General features: G+C 35.8%; 3 protein-coding genes across 6 annotated transcripts in view; 1 reads left to right on the top strand and 2 right to left on the bottom strand.

Moving 5' to 3' along the window:
- Positions 1-7,637, top strand: part of syt7b (synaptotagmin VIIb) — a 136,765-nt gene extending 129,128 nt beyond the window's left edge. For 2 of the 3 annotated variants that reach the window (XM_079866502.1, XM_079866503.1), the window contains 4 exons: positions 585-699; positions 1,056-1,255; positions 2,731-2,853; positions 2,988-7,637. In XM_079866502.1, the coding sequence (XP_079722628.1) occupies positions 585-699; positions 1,056-1,255; positions 2,731-2,835 (420 nt within the window). In that variant the 3' untranslated portion in view covers positions 2,836-2,853; positions 2,988-7,637. Of the gene's footprint in view, positions 1-584; positions 700-1,055; positions 1,256-2,730; positions 2,903-2,987 lie in introns of all 3 variants that reach the window. The other variant, XR_013820552.1, reaches the window with a different exon arrangement.
- Positions 7,638-17,411: 9,774 nt separating this feature from the next.
- Positions 17,412-21,176, bottom strand: sdhaf2 (succinate dehydrogenase complex assembly factor 2). Its single transcript, XM_079866673.1, has 4 exons — positions 20,809-21,176; positions 19,358-19,569; positions 17,936-18,045; positions 17,412-17,750 (listed from the first exon to the last, which is right to left on the bottom strand). The coding sequence occupies exons 1-4, from the start codon at positions 20,833-20,835 to the stop codon at positions 17,623-17,625; spliced, it is 477 nt and encodes a 158-aa protein (XP_079722799.1). The 5' UTR covers positions 20,836-21,176; the 3' UTR covers positions 17,412-17,622.
- Positions 21,177-21,715: 539 nt separating this feature from the next.
- polr2l (RNA polymerase II, I and III subunit L) lies at positions 21,716-23,060 on the bottom strand. Of its 2 annotated transcripts, none has more exons than XM_079866670.1 (3): positions 22,959-23,060; positions 22,123-22,234; positions 21,716-22,037 (listed from the first exon to the last, which is right to left on the bottom strand). In XM_079866670.1, exons 2-3 carry the CDS (start codon positions 22,215-22,217, stop codon positions 21,929-21,931), a joined length of 204 nt encoding a protein of 67 aa, XP_079722796.1. In that variant the 5' UTR covers positions 22,218-22,234; positions 22,959-23,060; the 3' UTR covers positions 21,716-21,928. The 2 variants fall into 2 exon arrangements, with proteins under 2 accessions (XP_079722796.1, XP_079722797.1); XM_079866671.1 differs by lacking the exon at positions 22,959-23,060 and adding an exon at positions 22,821-22,956.
- Positions 23,061-23,216: the final 156 nt, after the last annotated feature.

The raw sequence follows: 23,216 nt of genomic DNA, 5'->3' as shown, positions 1-23,216 counted from the left end.
CTGAATCTAATAATACATATATTTAACTATTCAAAATATGTTTTGGTCCATCTCAAGTAACTTTAGTTTAGGTTTTTAAGTGGAAGATGGATGCATTTTTCTCAGTCCTGTTACCAAAACTAATCTGACTGTCATATCTTTTAAAAAGCATGTTTAATAAACATATATTTATTTATTATTATATATTTACAGGTAGACACAAAAAGAGATGGTAACAGAAATTATAAATCTGAGACACACAATACATTGTGTGAAATAGATATATGATATATGAGTGGAATAACAACCAGAACACAAATTAAATATCCTATGAAATATACATTATTATATTATATATAATTAAATATATTTAATATGGTGTTTATAGTATACAATATAGTGTGACATATACAATAATGTTAAATAAAAATGTAAATTAGATAATAAATTATTGAAAAAATACTTGTAAAAAATTACAAAAATAAAAAGAGGTTTGGGTTTGCCTGGTTATTTCACATAAAAAAAATTGGGACCTCATATGAACCATCCACTTGCGTGACCAATGAACCGGTCCGGTACTGACCTTACTGTGTTCATTTCTTCAGGGGAGTCGAGGAGACCTCCTTTTGTCTTTGTGTTACAATCCCACTGCCAACACCATCACTGTGAGCATCGTCAAGGCACGCAATCTCAAAGCCATGGACATCGGGGGAACATCCGGTATGAACATACACCCATAAAACCTCATAGATGAATCATAAATATAACCATATAGCTCAGCTGCTAGAATATGAAACTAGCACACCATCATGTGTTAAATTCTCACAGGACACACTGTATATGTGCTTACCTTGAATGCACTGGAAGTTATTCTGCAAAGCATCTGCTAAGTGAATAAATGCAAATATAATATAGTTATATTCTGTGCATGTGGGATTTCTGTGGAAATTAAGTGTCCTTGTCAAGATGCCGTCTGCACAATAATTATCTCGAATGAAATTTATAATTCATCACAGGAATTCTGATTCCCTGGACGCAACTCACTGTGGACTTTTGCCTGTTTGCGTGTGTTTCAGACCCCTACGTCAAAGTGTGGCTGATGAACAAAGATAAACGAGTGGAGAAGAAGAAGACGGTGGTGATGAAGAGGTGTTTGAACCCAGTATTTAATGAGTCCTTCCCCTTCGATGTCCCCGCTCACGTCCTCAGAGAGACCACCATCGTCATCACAGTCATGGATAAGGACAGACTGAGCCGCAATGATGTCATAGGCAAGGTGCGATGTCACGGGGACATTCACACACATACACTCTGGGGCTGGGGGATAAAACTAAATTATAAATGCAACACTTTAGTTTTTGCCCCCATTTTTCATGAGCTGAACTCAAAGATCTAAGACTTTTTCTATGTACACAAAACATTGGGGTCCCCCCCCCAGTACAAAAAAAAAGGTTATTGATTGTGGCCGGTGGAATGTTGGTCCACTCCTCTTCAATGGCTCTGCGAAGTTGCTGGACCTGGAACACGCTGTCGTATACGCCGATCCAGAGCATCCCAAACATGCTCAATGGGTGACATGTCCGGTGAGTATGCTGGCCATGCAAGAACTGGGATGTTTTCAGCTTCCAGGAATTGTGTACAGATCCTTGCAACATGGGGCCATGCATTATCATGCTGCAACATGAGGTGATGGTCGTGGATGAATATCCAATACAGTAAAACTGCACATTTTAGAGTGCCCTTTTATTGTGGCCAGCCTAAGGCACACCTGTGCAATAATCATGCTGTCTAATCAGCATCTTGATATGCCACACCTGTGAGGTGGATGGATTATCTCGGCAAAGGAGAAGTGCTCACTAACATATAGATTTAGACAGATTTGTTAACAATATTTGAGAGAAATAGGCCTTTTGTGTACATAGAAAAAATCTTAGATCTTTGAGTTCAGCTCATGAAAAATGGGGGCAAAAACAAAAGTGTTGCGTTTATAATTTTGTTCAGAGTGTATATATATATACAGTGCTATGCATAAGTTTAGACACCCATGCTAAAGTTGACTAAAAAGAGGAATAAAAAATCATCTTTTGGAAAATGAAATTAATGCCTTAATTAAAAAAATTAGGAAAAATCCATCCTTTAAGGACACCAATTTTCTTTGTGAATGAATAATGTATCGTAAATAAATAAATGTTCTTCCTTAAAATACAGGGTGCATAAGTCTGGACACCCCTATGTTAAATTCCCATAGAGGCAGGCAGATTTTTATTTTTAAAGGCCAGTTACTTCATGGATCCAGGATACTATACATCCTGATAAAGTTCCCTTGGCCTTTGGAATTAAAATAGCCCCACATCATCACATAGCCTTCACCATACCTAGAGATTGGCATGGGGTACTTTCCATAAGATCATCTCTCAATGCAAATCAAACCAGCTATTAGGCTAACTGAAATAAAACCATGCCAATCTCTAGGTATTCCTCTTTTTAGTCAACTTTAGCATGGGTGTCTAAACTTATGCATAGCACTGTGTGTATATATATATATATATATATATATATATATATATATATATATATATATATATATATATATATATATATATATATATAAACATATATTTATGTGTTGTGTTGCGGTTTTTCAGTTTGTAACTTTTTTGGTGTTGGTAAATTTTATGGAAAACACAATGCTTACTTGTTTCTTCCACCTTCTTCTTCTCTCCTTCTCTTCTTTTCATACCATATTTGTAGATCTATCTCTCATGGAAGAGTGGCCCAGCAGAGGTAAAACATTGGAAAGACATGATGAGTCGTCCGCGCACTGCTGTTGCCCAATGGCACGCTCTCAAAGCTTGAAGGACCCGCCCACCAAAAGTAAACAACACCTTCAAAACCCTGTTGATATGCACAAGTTTAAACACGGGTACCAAAAGCCATCCAACTATCTTTCTTTCTCTTTCTCTCTCTCTCTGTCTCTCTTTCTCCCTTCTCAATTTTTTTTCCTGCAGTTTGTTTATGGAGATCCTTCCTTTATTCACTGCTTTTATTTTTTCCCACCAAAAAGAGGCTAAGCACTGCCAAGAAGACTGGGAGAGAAAGTCTTGCGTAACTGAGAGAGGTAAACAGACTCGTCTTCCTTGAGAAAAAGTTTGACAACTCGACTGTTCTCTGAACAGCTGGACCGTGGAACAGAGTGACTTCTATCAACTTCAATCGCTGAACTTGAAACGGCTGAAAACAATCTCCCGAACAGACCCCTATATTGCCATTTTTGTGTCTCACCTCCCTTGTGCCGTCCCTCTGAGCGTACGGAAAGATCCCGAAGGATCGCAACCACAGTGCAATACCTAGTTGAAGGAGGGATGAGCTTGTTATGTATTGGACTTCGTCACCTCTTGATGTTTTTTCTCGGAACAGTGTAGAAATTCGTTGGAACTCTTCGTCGTCTGTATGTACTGTGGGTGCTGTTATGTGACAGAAAAAAAAGAGGTCTTGTTAAAAAAAAATGGGAAAACATTAAAATTTAAGCTCACTTTAATTAACTGGATCAGTTCAAGTGCATAGGGGAAATATGTTTAAACAATTTTAGGACATTCCAATAAGTGTATAAAACTAAATATGGACAAAAAAACGAGAATTGTTAGTGGGTCTACGCAAGTACTTGAATGCTTGTTTTTTCTAGCCATGTAAGCTTGATTTCATGCATTGTACAATTAAGTCCCGTTTCCACCTGGTATTAAGATGCATCCACTTGTGTTTGGATTTTGTCAAGACCCTCCCCTCTTATTTTGTCACACTTTCGAGGAGCGCCAAGTACTGTGCACGAATACGATTGAATGAATGAATTATGCTGCTTACGAGTGATCTGAAAAGTTTTGGTACAACATAGTGAAGTTTGAATTGATTGTTTTGGTGGGCTTTCTTAAAACATGTCCAGTAATGCTGACGCTTTTGTGGCTCTCTGAACGTATTTGACCACATGAGCGACTACACTACAAAAGCAACCTGGTTGAATGGGTCAAAAGTAGACAAGCTCGAAATGTTTTAGACCCCATTTATACCTGTATTTAGCGTTTTCTAATTGTGATCAGATTGACAAAAATGCTTTTTAACATCAGGTGTAAACGGGAACTTAGTAACACAATGCAAGAACGTGTTGAATTCTCAGTGTTACCACTAGAGGCGCTATGGTATGATTACATACTACAGAACCCAGCATAAGGGTGTGTTCACACCGAACCTGAAGATACAAAACTTGTATGACGTATATTTTGCAACAGAACTTAAGGAACATCTAAAACAATGCCGTGTGCTGGGCTAAATCCGCTCATTGTATGTGCGTACGTACATATGATGGTATTTTTACCAGCTGAGAACTCACGAAAAGCTCATAAAATGTGTAACAGTACCAGGAATTCCTCCGTTACGAAGATCTGCTCGAAAGTGACGGCGTTTCCGACACCTGTACCGAAGTGTAATAGGCAACGTAGCTTCTATGACGAGAAGAACCAGGTATTCTTGAGCGTTCTTTCCTTTTTAGGGTCGCATCTTGTGACATCACGTCCTGTCTTGGGTTAGTTTAGATGTGTTTGGTCTGTGTTGTGCTCATATTTCCACCACAGTTCATTTGGAAGTGCACAGATACCCACATTTTCAGGACTCTCGGTCCACTTGTTTGGTGCACACCAAGATTCGGATGGCAGCGTTTACACTTATTCAAATGAATCGCACTAACAGAGCAATCGCACCAGAGCTCATTTTAATGGAACCAAAGCTGCAAAATGTGAACACATCCTAAGTATGTACATCAGGATGGCACGCTTACAATGCATTGGCCAAAGCATTTCTGTACTTGCGTAGACTTAGAGTACGTTGCTAAATTTCTTCCAAAGCAAAATGAGATAGACAAGAAAGGAGTGTGCGTTTGAAGCGTGCGTCGACATATACGCCTTTGTTGTAGAAACAGAACCACAGAAATCCTTTTATCTAAACTAGCATTCCTCATGTAACGTACACATCTTGCAGAGGATTGCATCAACCACTTAACCAGTATGCAATGACACTGCCTATGTGAGTTCAACGCTGCCAAAACGCTGTTCATTTCTTTTCATTTCCAAAAGGGCTGAAGAAGTTCCCTCCAAAATAAGACGTGCAATTTAGAACTTAACTAAAGAAAAAGAGCGGAAGCAGAAAATATAATGTAAGTCATGTGATTGTTTGTGCGTCTTTGACTTGGTGTGTGTGTTTGTGTGCGTTTGTTGCTGTCTGTATTTGTGTATGTGTTGATGGTTGGATCATACGATTGATTCCTTACAGTACTTATGCTGCCTTCAAGTCTTAATGCAAAGTTTGAGACATCATAATTACAGCAGGATTTTGGCTGGAATAAAATAGACACAAAATTAATAAAAATTTTGCAACAGCATAAAGTCAAATACACACAAAAAAAAATGGTGTAGAAACAATTTTCACTAATTATTACCAAGAAACAGCAAGTAACATTAAATTAAACAAAATGTTGATGAAAGACTGAAATAATATTTTCTTGAAAAAGGTACTCCAGTAATTGTTGTTTTATTTACAACTTCAAACTTTTTCTTTTTCTTTACAATGTTGCAGAGGTTCCGTCCACATATTTTTATGCAAAATTTGGGATATTGCATTCAATTATTGAATGGAAGCTTCAAAAGCTCAACTGAGGAGGATACATTTTTATTCGTTATAAAGACATGCTTACATTTATTAAACTATTTACTAACATTTACTAAATAAATGATTAAATATGCATCAGAACATTCATCTAGTATTTATTTTAATTTATTTAATTTATTACATTTAAGACAACTGCCATAGTTCTATTATTTTTGTGCCTTTTTCACAACTTTTTAGTGATGATTTTGTTCTCCACTATTTTTGTTCAAAATTAGTTTTGCAGTGTTCACTTTTTGGGCATAAATTAACTTGGATAAATGTGTGTAATTGATTCTTTTGAGCAGGATTTCATGGGGTAACTTCATGGAGTATTTGTTTAATGAAGACCTAATAATAAATAAATCAAATTGAAATAAATAATGAATAATTCAAATAATGATCAAATAAAAAAAAAAAAACACTTAATATACAAAGTTTACCTGCATATGATTTGAAAATTAACCGGCGTCAGAGAACCCATGAACATGCAAATGTGTTGTTAAATTATTGAAATGTTAACTTAAAATCTCAGGGGATACTTCACGTAAATATTTTAGGTAAATAAGGAACAAAAAAAGTTTGGGAATCTCTGCTTTAGAGAATGATGTGCAATGTAGTTTAGTTCCACAAGCTTGTCAGCTCATAAACCGGTTAATAAGTATATTTTGTTGCAAGCTTTTTGGTTATTCCTCATGAACAGTGCACAAAATGTGTGCAAACTGAATTGTGCCATGAACATTCACAATTACAGCTTATTATGATGGCAATTAGCTTCTGGCATAATTCTTGAATCAACATGCCCTCAACTCACAAAGTCTGTGCTCAATGAAAATAACTACGCTAATTGCAACATTGCGATCTTATTCATACGGTCTCATCTCGTGAACACGATCATTCCAACATGACTTGAAGGCAGCATTAGCCTAGCGTCGAGGTTAGTATAATGTGAGTTATAAATGGCAAGTCTGCAGGATATAATAGCAATACTATCACATTTTGTTTTCCGAAAAACATTTTGTATGCTGCGTTTGCTTGGGATTTCTGTCGCCTCTTAATGTGTTACTTATGTAACAGAGAAAAGGCAAATATAGAAAGGGAAGGTTTCAAATTGTTACCATGTCAACAGTTAAATTAGGAGAAATATCTATACTTATTATAACAGACTACAAAACTTCATTGAAGAAGCAAACTCCTTACTTGAAATTATAAGGCAATGTACTGTAGATAAGCAATATTTATGTACAACAGTGAAAACATTTCTAGGTCAACGTAAGGGTTAACTTCAGGGTTAGGACATCCGTTCATATTCGTTCGACTTGAAGCACACATACATACACACACGCAGTCCTTCAGTAAGTGAAACATCCATCACTTTTCTCCCCTACATATGCATGTGCTCTTAGTGTCAAAGCAGACGTTAGACGTGAATATCACTGCCAGACGTTTCTCGCAGCTTGTCCTCCCCCCTCGACTAACACGCTGTGACAGACGAGTCCTCAAAAGACACAAAGAGAGTGGGAGAGAAGAGTTCAAAGACCAAAAACAGACCAAAGTGAGAGCAAGACCTAAAAAAATATTCAAAACTTAGAGTACTTTCTCAGTCGTTGAAGGTGGTTTAAAGGAGTAACTAAAAGGATGGATGAAAATGAGTGTGAATTATTTTATTTGGACTTGTAAGCAGGGTCGTCGCTTGAATTCATGGTTGATAAAGAAAGCATCAATTGATAAAAGATTTCTGTTACATGTTCTTCTGAATTTTTGTCATTTGTTTTCTATTGCGTCATACTGTGAAGTCTTGCCCATAGTGCAATCTTATTGGTCCAAATTTGGCTTTATTTAACTTTTTATTTAAAGAAACGTTCTGGATACAGGAATGGTCGCACTTTATATTAGGTGTCTTTAACTACTATGTACTTGCATCAAAAATAAGTCATGTATTTATTGTGTTCATATTGTATTGCAAAACACTTTTGGATACGGGTAAGGCTGGGGACAGGTTTGGTGGGATGGGTAGGTTTAAGGGTGGGTTAAATATAATTATATATGTAATTACAGCTTTAATTGTATGCAGGTAAGAGATAAGTACAACGTAAAAACATGTATGTACACAATAAGTGCATTGTATCAAATTACTAATTTAAATGTTAGTACATAAGTTAAATACACCCATTATAAAGTGGGACCCAATTAATACAAATACAATTAATATTGACAGCATTTGTGGCATAATGTCAGTTACCAAGTATAATTGGCTAGACAATAAATGTAAAAATACACCTTATATTAATAACTAGACGTTCATCCACTTAGAAAAGTAGTCCCACTTTAAAAAGGCCAATTTGGACAACTTTGCAGATTTTAATAATCAATATTTTTTCAATTAAAATGTCCAGGGCTTTTAACAAAAATACAAGCACATTTTAAAACCTCAAAGTTCTTCACCCTAAATAACTGATTTGTTTTGAAGTTTACATTTAACTGTACCTGTAGTTGTTATTATTATTAATACTAAATTCAAATGTTTATTCATTTAAAGATCAAAGCTGATTTTAAAGATGATTTGCCACATTATATCCCAAATGTTGTTAACAATTTTAACTCCTAACATGTCTTTAAACACCAAATATTTTCTGACTGGTTATTATTATTATTATTATTGAATATATTTATTCATTTATTTACATTTTTGTATAATAATACAATTTATAAACATATAGATGACTACATTTAAAATCAAAACAAAAAATTCCCATTGTGCCCCATATGAGTTGAACTTATACTGAACCCATAACATAAAATATTTTTGTTATTGGCTATGATTGCATCTCATCGCTTAACGTTTTCTCGAGTGAAAACAAATTGTCATTGGAAATTTCCCAGGTTTCGACGGTCCTGCTCTTAGGATGCACATTTTAGTGAGTTTTGCTTTGCGAGTTGAAAACGACGAGCACCTGACGTGAAAATGAAATAAATGCACCGGTGAAGCGGCATGCTTTGTCTTGTCTCGTCTAGTTCTGTGACTCACCGCGGTGAGGCGGCTAATGTGAGCTTGTCTGTTATACTGTCGTATCCACAAATTTCTGTTTGAATTAGTTTCTCAGCTGTTGGATTGCAGATGTTTTGGCCTTATGAAACAAAATGCCAAACCAGGTTTGAAACAACCAGCATTAATGGTCACGTCTGTCGACACAGAGGCAGTTATGGACATCAGAATCAGAAGTCGGAACTGAACGTTGATGTGTGTGACGACAACCCATCTAATGACGTTGTGTGAACTTGTGTGTGTGCTTGTAAAAATTAATGTTACCTGGGGAGTTTTGGCGAAGACCCCTGATGTTTCTCAGCATCGCTGTGGTGTGCACAATATGATTTGACATACTGATGATTTATTTTGGCATAAATGTACAGTGTAAATAGATGTAAACCTGTATATAAAAAGGAAACTGACACGTTTCTTGGAGTCTCTTGATTTATAAGTTGAGAGAATGAGTTCACTTTGCTTTAAAAGGCAGTTACGATAGTAATTCTATGATAGAATGGTTTTTGCTTTACCTTTGACTTGTTTTTGTTATTGTGTGATTTGATTTTATCTTTGCACAGATCTAATGTTCTGTAGGGTTTTAATAGCCAAAAAAAAAACTTTGTTCTGTTCAAGAAATTCTGTGTGCGTGTGTGTTGCAATGTTCCACCGCCTTTTTCCGTAAATCGACTCTTGAGTTCTTCTGATTAATTTACAATGACCCAAACTGTAACCCCTCAACAGTGCTACCAGCATCCGAAATGAATCAGAGTTTTTGTCTGTCTTTTGTTGAAAGAGAATAAAATTGAGACCAATAAACGGAAATTGGTGGAAAACACACCTCACCTGTCCTCTCTGACGCACATCAGAAGTAGAAAATAACCTCAATAGGAAAGCGTTATTGCTCAGAGGTTGCAATTCATCTGTGGACATTATTACATAAAGAAGTCTTCATAATATTTGATCAAAATGAAATAACTTACTTTGCACCTGAAACAACTTTCCCTTTCATCTGACATCACAAGTTAGTTTTAAACTCTTCTTCTTCAACCATCTGAAGTCATTCTGGTATTGTAACAGTCACTTTTCACAATTCAATCGATGGGTAGATGGATAAAATCAAGTTCAATCTCACATTACGTGAATATTCTGTTGTTTTATTTGGAAATTCGTTAAATTATGGATATAAAATGGTTTGTGAAAAGCATTTCACCTCGACTGTCTAAGATGTTTCTCCTAGAATTCCTTGGGAGACATTCCGGAAAAGTAGGCACAGGTGAGACAATAGTTGACTGAGTAAGAGGCCATTCACACAAAATGCATTTTTGTGTTTTAAAATGAGAGACGCAGGGCAGTGGAATTAAAAAAAGCAAGTTCTAGAGACAGGTTTTAACTTGAACGATGCATTTTTTGGAATGCTGTGTCAATGTACCCTTTTCACATTTCCGGGATTCTCAGAAATGGAAGACGTCATATTGGGTAAACTTCTGTAGTGGCGAACTGGAACTACAAAACATTTTTGCATTTCCATTTGCCCCAATTGAAGAAAAAACCCACAATAGCATTTATATGACTTTCCAAAAGAGGAAAAGAAGAGAGAGATTGATTCCATTGGTCAGAAGAGAGGAAGATGTCAAATTTGCCGTCACTCCCTCAGTCGTTGTATTACAAACACAGCAGTGATAATGAGAAGATATCAACAAGAAGAAACATGTGCAACCTTGGGTTCAATGTACACTATATTTCCAAAAGTATTGAGACACCCCTCCAAATAATTGAATTCAAGTGTTCCAATCACTTCCATGGCCACAGTTGTATAAAATCAATCACTATAGGCATGCAGACTGCTTCTACAAACATTTGTGAAAGAATGGGTCGCTCTCAGGAGATCAGTGAATTAAAGCGTGGTACCGTGATAGGTTGCCACCTGTGCAATAAGTCCATTCGTGAAATTTCCTCACTACTAAATATTCCACGGTCAACTGTTAGTGGTATTATAACAAAGTGGAAGCAGTTGGGAACAACAGCAACTCAGCCATGAAGGTAGGCCACGTAAAATCACAGAGCAGGATCAGTGCATGCTGAGGCACACAGTGCGCAGAAGTCGCCAACTTTCTGCAGAGTCAATAGCTACAGACCTCCAAACTTTGTGTGGTCTTCAGGTTAGTTCAAGAACAGTGCGTAGAGCAGGGATGGGCAACTTCGGTCCTGGAGGGCCACTGTCCTACAGAGTTTAGCTTCAACCCTAATCAAACACACCTGAACAAGCTAATCAAGGTCCTCAGGATTACTAGAAAATTACAGGCAGGTGATTTTTTTCAGGGTTGGAGCTAAACTCTGTAGGACAGTGGCACTCCAGGACCGAAGTTGCCCATCCCTGGCGTAGAGAGCTTCATGGAATGGGTTTCCATGGCCGAGCAGCTTCATTCAAGCCTTACATCACCAAGTGCAATGCAAAGCGTCTGATGCAGTGGTGTAAAGCACGCCGCCACTGGACTCTACATCAGTGGAGACGTGTTCTCTGGAGTGACGAATCACATTTCTCTGTCCGGCAATCCGATGGACAAGTCTGGGTTTGGCGGTTGCCAGGGGAACAGTACTTGCCTGACTGCATTGTGCCACGTGTCAATTTTGGTGGAGGGGGGATCATGGTGTGGGGTTGTTTTTCAGGGGTTGGGCTTGGCCACTTAGTTCCAGTGTAAGGAACTCTTAATGCTTTAGCATACCAAGACATTTTGGAAAATTTCATACTCCCAACTTTGTGGGAACAGTTTGGGGATGGCCCCTTCCTGGTCTATAAAGACATGGATGAGCGAGTTTGGTGTAAAAGAACTTGATTGGCCTGCACAGAGTAATGGCAATATAGTGTGCATCCAAAAGCTAATGTATTTACAATGATAAAAAACTTTATATACCTTTATTTATATAGCGCTTTATACAATACAGATTGTTTCAACGCAGCATCACAGCGATAAACTGACTAATCTAACAATCAACAGAACAAATTCTGCTGTAAAGCACCTCAAGGCAATAGTGTCATTGTTATATAGTTTTATACATATAGTTTTGTTCTCATAGTGTCAGTCAAATCAATAATATTTCTGATTATTTGGTGTTACCTACAAAAGCTTGATTTTATCCATCGAAAACTGATTGGATCATGAAAATTGGGTGTCCAAAAGAGACTGGAGGCAGGCGGTTAGAAAAAGTATGTACAGTTCATTATGTCAATCAAAAAGCAACGCCGTTTAAGAGTTGAACAAATGCATGTTATTCCACAGACATTTTCTTCTTTCTTTGGAATAACGTGGACTCATGAATTAAGCACAATAAGACCTAGAGCATTTTGTCCATTTTGATTTCATGTTGATTTTATGTGTGAAACGCAGCTTTTAAAGGAAATTTTGCCCATGCGATCACTCACGTCATGTTTTGTGAGCGCTAAGAGGAGCATCAACACAGTTTACACCAGTCAAACAGGCAAAGAGTGCTGCATATTTGTGGATAGAGAGGAATAGAGGAGCAGTTTTGAGAGCATGGGCAAGCGATGAAATACACCCCTGTCACGACTCAAACACAGACCACGCACATGCTCGCCGCGGTGGAGGATGACAGGAACATGTCAGAGAGATGTGTGGGCGAACGGCACATCCACACACCAAACAAGCTGGCTTTCACCATGGATACTGAACATTTATGTTAAGAGTTTGCGCTCAAGATTGTGTTAATTTTGTTAGTGCAGAAGTCTAACTTGTCTTGAGTAGACGCCCACCAGCTGACGTCTACAGCTCCATGAAGACGGCAGCCTGAAACCTTGGAGACGACGTTCAAATTGGAAGTAGCTGTTATTATTGCTCATATGGGGGTTTACTGATTTGAATAACCCATTAAAACCGGATCTCACCCAAAAATAAACATTCTGTCATCATTTACTCATCCTTATGTTGTTCCAAACCTGTATGACTTCCTTTCTTCAGTGGAACTTGAAAGAAGATATTTTGAGAAAAATGTGTTCTTCAAAATATCTTCTTTTTCTTTTGCAAAGAAAGAAAGTCATAGCCTACAGGTCTGGAACGACATGATGATGAGTAAATGATGAAATAATTTTTTATTTTTTGGTGAACTATCTCTTAGCCTACTTCCAATCATGTGGCTTTTCAAAGTAATCTGATCTGTATTATTTATATTCTGTTCTTTTTTATTTATTCATATTTGTAATTAGTTTTCATTTTAAAAACATTTTAAAAGAGTTTTTTGTAATTTTTACAACTTTTTTCTTTTTTTCTTTATAGCTTTAAATTATTTTTCAGTATCTAATAGATACATTTTATTTCATTTCAGATTTATTTCAATTAACAAAAATGATTTTAATAGTTTTAATTAACAATATATGTTGGCATTTGTGTCGGCAGACAATGAAAATACTTTGACAATAAGACACAATTTTTGTCTAATAAAATGCTTTGTAGAATGATAAAAGTCTCCAATAGCATTTACTATAAAAAAAATGAAATGATCAACAAGTCATGGCAACATGTTTTTCCATTAAAAATAATTTATTTCAACTAAGGTTTTAAATAGTGTGATTAAATGTGCAGTACAGATTTGATATGTAAGGCAGCAACTGAAAATAAGCTTTTAAGTTGAACATTTTGGCATCGTGTCCAACAATGTTCCAACAACTCACTAATCCTCCTCCACTTGTCGTTATGTTAGTTGTATACAACTTTTATAGAAAAGTTAGTTTGCCAGCACTGCAGAGTATCTATCACAAGTACACCACTTCTCTTGATGGGGTTCACTAACAAGAACAATCATCGCTCAAAGCTTCAAGAAACCAGCAGTCAGATCTTGCGATGGCTGGCACTTCAGCGGCAGGTCTCACGGGTAATAAAGCAGCTGAGCACTTCATGATTGAAAGCAAATTCACATCATTTCAAACTAAGAAAGCTCAAATAGATCTCATCTCTCTAGTTTTACTCTGTTGTAAGCAGGGTCATGAAGGGTCAAATGAAATCCACCCATTCTTTATTACATGAAACTTATCATTCAACACCATTTTGCTGTCAGTGAGATCAGTAATGTTGCTAAGATTGTATTATTTATTATGCCTTTTTAATATAGTTAAGGCTGTTGTTTTAGTATCATGGATATGCTATTATAGTTTTTGGTCATTATTTATTTTTATGTTTTGTTTTCACTTTCAATTTAATTAAAGTTTTAGTAATTTTGTTGTTTTTGTCATTTGTATTAGTCTTTTTTTGTCTATGTAGTTTTTCATAAATTTTCATTTTAGTTGTTAAACTAAATGAAAAATGTTACCTTGGCACTTGGCAGGGTTGCCTTCTTGCATGTTCCATAGTAAGTTTCCTTGTTTGTTAATTAGTTCTGCGCACCTGTTTCTATTCAGTTGATTACTGTCCTTTGTATTTAAGCCCTCAGTTTCCTTTGTTTCATTCTCCGCCATTGTTTGTGTGTAAGTGTGTTTATTTCCTGAGCTTCTTCCCTGTGACTCTCCTACGTGGAATTTATTATTAAAGACTCCTTTTGTTATCCTTTGTGATCATGTAATTTGTTCCTAAAATTATGAGGATGCAGCTGTCAGAACATTGCCTTTAAATAACACTCTTTTTGTGTCAATTTTTTTGTACGGTTAGCCGGGTGGGCTGCAGTGTATATGTCTTCAGTGGTTATAATAGGAATGTTTGCGGTGTTGGACGTGTTATGCAGCAGCTCTGGCCGGCTCCGTTTCTCCTCATCTCCATAGAGACAGATGGCAGAGGTCAGTGAGATCACGCAGCAGGCTCTTTCAATGCTATATAAAGGCAGAGCTCACCTGTGAGCCAGGTATCACACAGTCTCTCTGTCTGAGGTCTGTGTGTGTGTGTGTGTCTATCAGTCTCTCACAAGAGCAAATCTGAGTGTGTCCTTTAAAAGACAAAGCAGTCTCAGATCATGTTCTTCACAGTGAAAACATGTTAAAGACAAACAAGTAGCCAGGATATTACACTACAATATTGCTCAACTGGCAGGTCAGGAACAAAGGCTCAAAGATATGTTGGTTATAGCATTTGTCCAATCAAACTTTACAGTATTTGGCTGTCAATTCATCAGTCACTTGTCTGTTACGCATTATTCCCAAAGAGGTTTTGACACTGAGCAAATGAAGCTATGATGCAGCAGTCAAGATGCACTGAATCTCATTGATGTTTATTTTGGTCAGTTTTCATATTCAGTCTTTGTCATGTTAATATTGTTGCATTTTGTTGGTCTTATGCAGATTATGGTAGTAATAATAATATAACCCCTGGTTTTACAGACAAGGCTTAAGTCTAGTCCCAGACTAAAATGTTTGAGCTGTTTTAACTGAAAGCAACTTGCAGTGACACATCTTAAACTGTCAGTGCATTTGTTTGGTCTCAAGATGAACACCATGTTTTTTTTCCAATTTACATTTATAAAAGCTACTTAAATGTCCTTGAACTAAGGCTTAATCCTGGATTAATCCTGTTTGTGAACCCAATGATTATAAGGACTTTTTTCTTTACATTTATATGATAAACAATGTGCTGTGTCAAGTTGATGCCCAATGTAAAACCCAACTGGTACAGGACAGTACATATCCATTCAAGATATCTTTTTTCTTTTTTAGGGAAATAAATCGTTTTATTCAGTATGTGTGAATTAATTTATCAAAAGTGACATTATTTACAAGTTACAAAAGATTCCTATTTTAAATAAATGCTGTTTTTTTAAAACTTTCTGTTTTTTTAATTTATCTCAGTTTCCATAAAAATATTAAGCAGCACTGTTTTCAACATTTTTAATAATAAGAAATGTTTCTGGAGCAAATCAGCATACTAGAATGATTTCTGAAGGATCATGTGACACTGAAGACTTGAGTAATGCTGCTGAAAATTCAGCTTTTCTTTTTAAAATATATTAACATAGAAAACTGTAAATTGTAATAATATTTCACAACATTACCGTTTTTGGTCAAATAAATGCAGCCTTAATAAAATATAACATTCAAAAACTATAACTTTTGAAAGGCAGTCTGCCTTTAAAATTCAGAAACTCTCTTTATCATTTTCCTTTAGGTTTCCTTTTGTTTTATATTCTGCTTAATTTCCTCCTTTTTCGGTGGTTCTATGGATTGGCAACAGTTCTATCAGTTCCTTTTGAATATGACAATTTTACCCTCCCTTGATGTTCTTGTCCAAGATTCAGGGTGATGTGTACAGCATATATTATTTCAGAATAACAGTTAAAAAAAAAAAAATGATTATAATAAGTGACTGCCTGTTGCTTGCATATTTTCAGTGCTAAGGTATATTGTGGATGTTTGCCTTGGCGTTGCAATGCGGTTGCTGAGGTCTTCAGAGTGCTTGCTATAGACCTTTATCAGGGTAGTGCCATACTTATGAAAGAGGCTCTGAGGGAAAGGAGCCTAGAGTGTTCAATGGATTGTAGTAGCTGATGAAAAAATTTCAGTAGACAAACACTCCAAAAATAAGTTTCCCCTCACAACCTTGTTTTCATCCGTGTTAAATTCAATATGGCGCCTAACCTAACTAAGGTCCATAGGGGGGTGTGTCAATCAACCCCCTTGTTCACCTTCTTCAGACATTTCTCGTGAACTGCACTGGAAGCCATGTGATCTGAGGTATAATTAATGTCTGTAGCACAAACAGGATGAGTTTTGGGGAGTTTGTTCAAATCCCAAAACCCACTGAGCAAAAAGAAATAGTCAATCTTTCCTTAGCAAGTCAAGCAGCACTACTTTTTTTTTTTTTTTTTTTTTTTTTTTTTTTTTTCTTCAATGAAACTGAGATAAATTGGTATAGTCACATTGAAACCCAGCATGTGAACGAAAGCGCCACAGCCCTGTGGCATCTGTGCTTTTTAGCAGTGAGAACGCCTGTGTTTAGTCATTTTTAAAAATGCAGGCTACACAGGTACACGGGACACATATCTGGGACATTGCTCGCTTAAAGGAGAAAACTGTCATGACTAAAAGCTCACTGCCATCAAATCGCACGCCCTTTGACGTCTGTGTACCTCAGCATTCAGGACAGTGTCGGATCTGTTTTGGTGAAAAGTGCACTCGCTCCTGCGGCGAACAACCGCTAGTTGAGTATGATGTTAAAGGACTCGATTAGTCAAAATACTTGGATGCATTTCAACCGTCGCTGCACACCTCTTTACATTCATCTTATTAGCAAGGAAAAGTCTGCCATCTTCTGGCTGAGAGCTTTCAAAATGCATGTACGCAAATCATTTTTGGACAAACATAAAAATATATGAATGTCATTGCATTGCAATGATATTTATACACTTTTAAATGTGACCTAAATGTCCAAATACAGCGTGGGGTTATTAAATGACTGACCAGCCACATTAAACAAGCTAAACAACATTCCTGTCTGAAGTGTCTTTAGCGCATTTCAGATCTCATCAAATCTCTTTAGCACGACCCTGTGTTTAATCTTTGAAAACACACTAATGTGTTTTTCACCAAGCTACTCAAGTAAATAACATGATTCACACTCTTTGAGCTTTTCAATGCAATGCCTGTAGCACAGTACTCTATAACCTCTTAATGCATGAACTCATGACACAAATTTGTTCCATGCGTTCCGGAAATAATATATTTAATTGGAAAAAATCTTAAGAAATATTCTTCCTGTGGTTGTTAAACCTACTGAGACAAACACTTCAGTCATCGATAAGAACAAACTTTAATACAATTGGTATTTTCACATCACAGTCACTGTACAACGTTTATATGTATAATTTGTGGATATACAGTATGTGTGTGTGTTAATTTACTGTATATGTATCTAAATTCTATATATATATGATGTCTGTTGAGATCTCAGGTGCTTGTATGAGCTCAGTTCTGGTGACAGTCTCTGGCAGAAGGCTGAGTTTTAACTGCTCTTGTCCAGATATTCAAGATTAGGGGCATCTAGACGCTGCTCCATGTCCTTGTTCTTGGCGAACTCTTTGAGCATTTCCATCACCTCGCCCTGGTACACATCAGGTGTCGGCTGAGCCTCTGGCGGGGGGAAGACACGTGTGCAAACTCATTTCAGTCCTTTGTACATGTTCCTGGTCTTATTGTGCACAATACAAACACTACTGTTACTCCACAGAAAAATATTCAGTGAATGAAATCAAAGTCAATTTCATGCCTGAGCAGAGCTCTACACCACTGAACATCTATTTTATTTGTGTTCATACCTGTAGCCCAGTAGTAGATGTCCCAGTCATTGCTGGGTTCATTGATGAGTCTGTCATACTGCTTTAGCTGTGATTCACTCATTGTATTCAGGTACCGCTTTGCAAAAAGGCTGGTAACAAAACAAAAAAAAAGTAATCAGAGTAGCTTTACCTTGATTTTGTTATTTTAGTATCACAGAGATACTATTATTATATTTTTATTAATATTTTGAATACATTTTTTTTCATATGTTCTGTTTTATTTAAATTTTAGTTCAAGTTTAAGTCATTTTATTGTGTTTTTGTCATTTATATTAATTTTTTTATGTCTATATAGTTTTTCATACATTTTTTATTTCAGTTTTAGGTATTTTAGTACATCAAATTATAATTTATATATAATTTTTTGTAGTAATTACATAAACAATAGCATTTTATATATATATATATATATATATATATATATATTTTTTTTTTTTTTTTTTTTTTTTTTTACTTCAAAATAGTTCACCCAAAATTTTGTATTTGTTTATATATATGTAGTTGTTTATATGTCTATGTGGTGTTTTTAATATGCTTTAAGACAAATGTGCAAATTCATAAGTCAACACCATTGCTGAGTATTTTCTCCTGCTGTGAAAAAAAGAAGTGGTTTGAAATCGCTGGTGTTTCTGACGTCACAAACTGCCTGGCAACCAATCACGTCAACGTACCAGCATATCATTAACTATGCTGTGAAGCAGGGGAGTCTCAAGAGAAGCCCGGTTATCTCAGTATATTTTTCTGTTGATATGAAAAATCGTGTACATTTAGCAATATAACGGGTGTATGATGTATATTACGATGTTATAATGAACTATATGCCTTTCTCCACTGACGTTCTGAGATGTTCAAAGGGTTTCTAAGGATGCTGATTGTTAGAAGGCAGCTGTCTGACTCTGAGATGGCGAACGGGAACATGGTTTGCGTAACAGTAGCAACGCATTATTAGCTGTTTGATAACGTAGTCAAGCCAAAAGCTAATTATATTAATTACCATTATGTGTCCAACATTGTAGAGAGCGATACATAAAACGCATTACCATTCTGATACAGCGACTTGAAGACGATCCTGTATAATTCACTCTTTCAGTCCTTTTTAATCAGTTCAAACATACAGTGTATGGCTGAATTAAACCGGTATTTCCAATCCCATTGTGCAGCGTTTACTACAGTAAAGATGAGCGGGTGAATCTCTGAGCTGGTGTGAGTGAGTGGAGGCGGGGCTCATGAGCATATTCATAGATCTGCGTATACTAAATGAAGCAAGGGTGTAGAGTTACATTCAAGCTATTTTAAGGCATGAAGACATTTTTTCACAGGAAAAAAAAACTTTTAAATATGTAATTTTGGTGATCAAAGATGATAAAATGATTGACTACAGGGGGACTTTAACCTACTAACCTCAGAAGGATGCAGTTCTCCAGCATGCCTCTCTTGCGGCTCTCATACAGGAGTCTTTTCTTCTTGATCTCCAGGGACTCGCCTGTCCTCTCCTCCCACGGTGGCAGTGGGATCTCAATGAGGGTTGGTTCTGGGGCGTCACCTCGGTAACCCCGAGAAATCACTGTGCCAACAGCTGGACGCAGTGAAGCTCGGCAAACCGAACTAACAACCTGGGAATAGATCAAAATCAAACAATGTTAAAAATCTCCTCTGGCCTTGACTCTAATCAACATAAACTATGTTATATGGCTGTGTAGGTTTTATCACACATAATCAAAAGAAATCATCATTCCATCATGTATGCATTATATTAAATGCAATTATGAATGCCATTTAATAACGTCGTCAAATAATCATCCTGAAAAAAAGGTTTTGGCATCATTATAGTGTTTTGTCTCAAGACATATTACATCATTATTCTATATCATATATTTTTGTAAAAAATAAAATACATTTCTAAAAAATAAAATTGGTGACATTATATTTGGCCCAGAAAATAGGACATCTTCCATACACCAGGACTTTATACAGTAACATGTATGATCCAGTGTTATTTTAATATCATCAATATTATAGTGTTACAGTTTGTATTTTTATCATTTTTGTTTTCATTTTATTTTTAGTTAAAGGATTTTTATTTATTTATATATATATATATATATATATATATATATATATATATATATATATATATATATATATATGAAGAGTTCAGATGCAAAAGCCTCTAAGTGCCATCTGAAATTTTCTTCTAGAATGATCATTTTTATCAAGCTGGTATATTTAAGTAAAGTAATTTCACTTAAATTACAATTAATAGGTCATTTTCATTGCCATTTAAGTGAAATTACTGAACTTAAATATACTGTACGAGCTTGATAAAAATGATCATTCTAGAAGAAAATTTCAGATGGCACTTAGAGGCTTTTGCATCTGAACTCTTCATATATATATATATATATATATATATATATATATATATATATATATATATATATACACTAACGTTTATTTTTTTCCAGATATTTTTTATTGTTTTAAATCACAACAGTGAGCAAAATGAATTACTGTATCTCAAGAGATGAAGAATCTGTTGCATAGTTTAGGAAACTGTATTATAACAAAAGATTGAAATTAGTCTTGTGTGTGAATTCAGGGGTTAGTTTAATACCGATGAAGATGTTATAATATCCTCATCTGTCCTTGCTCAGACATTCAAAACAAAACGACAGGATAAATATCCAACTTTCCAAACCCCTGCTATAATTTTCATTTTATATATTAGTTGGATGACATTAATTTGTGATGGGCTCAGAAAGATGTTCTTGTTATACCACTTCAGAATCGTGAGGTCAAATTAAATCTTTAAAACCAGTCGCCACATATGAATGCAAAGCAAATAAACTTACCTTTCTTGCAATAGCTGCTGAAAACATGTTATCGAGAAGTATCTTCAGTAATGTATGACTGATCAAGTGCTTGCTTGGCTGACAATGTTATATTTTGAAGGAGAGTTTATGCAACTGTTTCACAACAGAAAGAGCAGGAAACGTAGTGGAGCGGGCGCCATGTTGGTAAGGTCAATATCAGTTTTCTATTTCAATATCATTTGAATGTTGCTTTGAATAGTTCTTTGTTTTCTATGCCGTGTAGACATGACAAGTGTGTATTTCAATCTTGAGTTTGTCCTTGACCACTGGGCGGACACGTGTAAGTTTAAAAGGTAAATCCTAATAAAAAAAAGCTACTGTTTGTTTCCTAGGGACTGTATTTCAGTGAACACTTGTGAAAGCGGATGGAAGTTTTCAGCTTTATATAATTTTTTTAAAGGGACAGTGTTACTAATTATGAACGGTAATTCTCCTGTTTGTTCATTTCTTTTACTTTTATTAAACCTAAAATAAACACAAATGAATCCGAATGTCTAATCAAAAATAAATAAAGTTATTAAAGTCAACACAGTACTTAAATACAACATGGATTTGTTTTAATCTTCAAATGTTTTCTGCAACAATTTTGACAGCAGTGTTATTTTGGAATTATATATTATTAGCTATTAATATTATGAATAAGCCCTTATTTTTTATATTGTTTTTGTACATTTAAAAGAAATGCGTCACTTTACTAGTTACTTGAAAAAGTAATCTAATTAATTACATAACTCTCATTACTTTTAATCGTTAACCCAAACACTGGTTCTTCTAACACTTGACCGATGTGTCATTGCAAAATTGTGAACCATTGTTATATAATAAAAAGCTGTGAAAAAAACTTCTCTTCTTGTGTAACAGAATGTAATGAACTGTACAACAGAATTATTTCAATCTTTATTTAACAAAATGCTAACAAAAAATGCTAATAAACAAAACGCAAATAAACATTCCACATAATAAGTTTCTTCAGATGTATTCTAATGAACCAGCCGTGTTTGTGTTGAAGCCCACGCCTGTATATCTTCCATTAGGATCAAGTCTTTGAAAATACGAGAGGCCGAGCGGGGTTTTCATCTTCAAATGCACAGAAAGCTCCTCATTTCTCCAGCGGTGCATAATTCAACAACTTCTCGATAAGATCCACGTGGGCCAGAAGCATCCGGCGACAGCAGTATCTCTTCAAACCCAGAGCATCAAGAGCATCACTGTGAAAATGAGCAAAGAGTGAGATTCAGCTTACTGGAAGATATGCAGAGAAATCAACCACTGATGGGCATTTCATGAACTCACCCCTCTGTGTACTCCGCTTGAAGAAGACCTAAATACGCCTCCCATTTGTTCCCAACGATTTTCCCACAAGTGAAGCAGCGAACAGGGATGATCATGGTGAAGGACGAGAGGCCTGAGAAGACGACGACAAAAGTGTTTATTAGAAGACACACACAGGGTTTCCACTGTTTAGATTGTGATTCTCTATGACTAGACAATTTCAGTCCAATGGAATCCTGTTTCCGCCACATAAGAAAATCAGATAGTCATTATGACAATTATGACACAAGTCAACATATGACTTTATATTCATGAGACAAAAAGTCGAAATTATGACTTAAATCAGAACTATAAGTTGAAATTCTGAAATACTTGAAAACCCGTAATTTTTACTTTTAATCTCAAAATTGTAAATTTTAACCTCACAAGTATTAATTATGATAACCTCAATCATAATTAACAATTATAATTTCATGTCATAATTACATTTTTGTATTATACTGTATACACACACACACACACTCTATCTCTCTCTCTCTCTCTCTCTCTCTCTCTCTCTCTCTCTCTCTCTCTCTCTCTCTCTCTCGATTGAATAACGCCGAAAAAACTATAATGCTGCCAAGATAAACATGTATCACAGTAATGCATGCTGAAATATAAACGCAATGTATTGCTACTAATACAAGCATTTAATAAGCGCCGTAAGCTTACAGACTTACTAGTAACTCGAAGAAAAAATATATAATGTCGAGGTTCAGCGCGATGTAATTTCCTTACTTACAAACCCACGACTAAACTTGAACTATTCGTTTATTTTATTATTATTCAAGAATAAAAAAAAACGTATGAAATATTACCAAAACAATCTCACACGCTACACACGTTTCTCTTGTGCCGCTTAAAACAAACGCATTTCAAATGCGTAATTTCCGCATTGCGTTTGCCAAATACACACGGGTGGAAACAAGGTTATGAGAAGAAGCGTTCCGCGCCCTTCTGAAGCGAGTGAGCAACATGAGAAAATTCTTCTTCTTCGTCGTCTTCTTCTTCTTCTTCTTCTTCTTCTTCTTCTTCTTAGTGTTGCACTACTATAGAAGTTGGTATAAAAACAATAT

Source organism: Squalius cephalus (genome assembly GCF_949319135.1).
Source record: "Squalius cephalus genome assembly, chromosome: 3".
Classification (NCBI taxonomy): domain Eukaryota; kingdom Metazoa; phylum Chordata; class Actinopteri; order Cypriniformes; family Leuciscidae; genus Squalius; species Squalius cephalus.
Note: the sequence above shows the minus strand (reverse complement) of the source record. Positions and strands in the feature narration are given on the sequence as shown.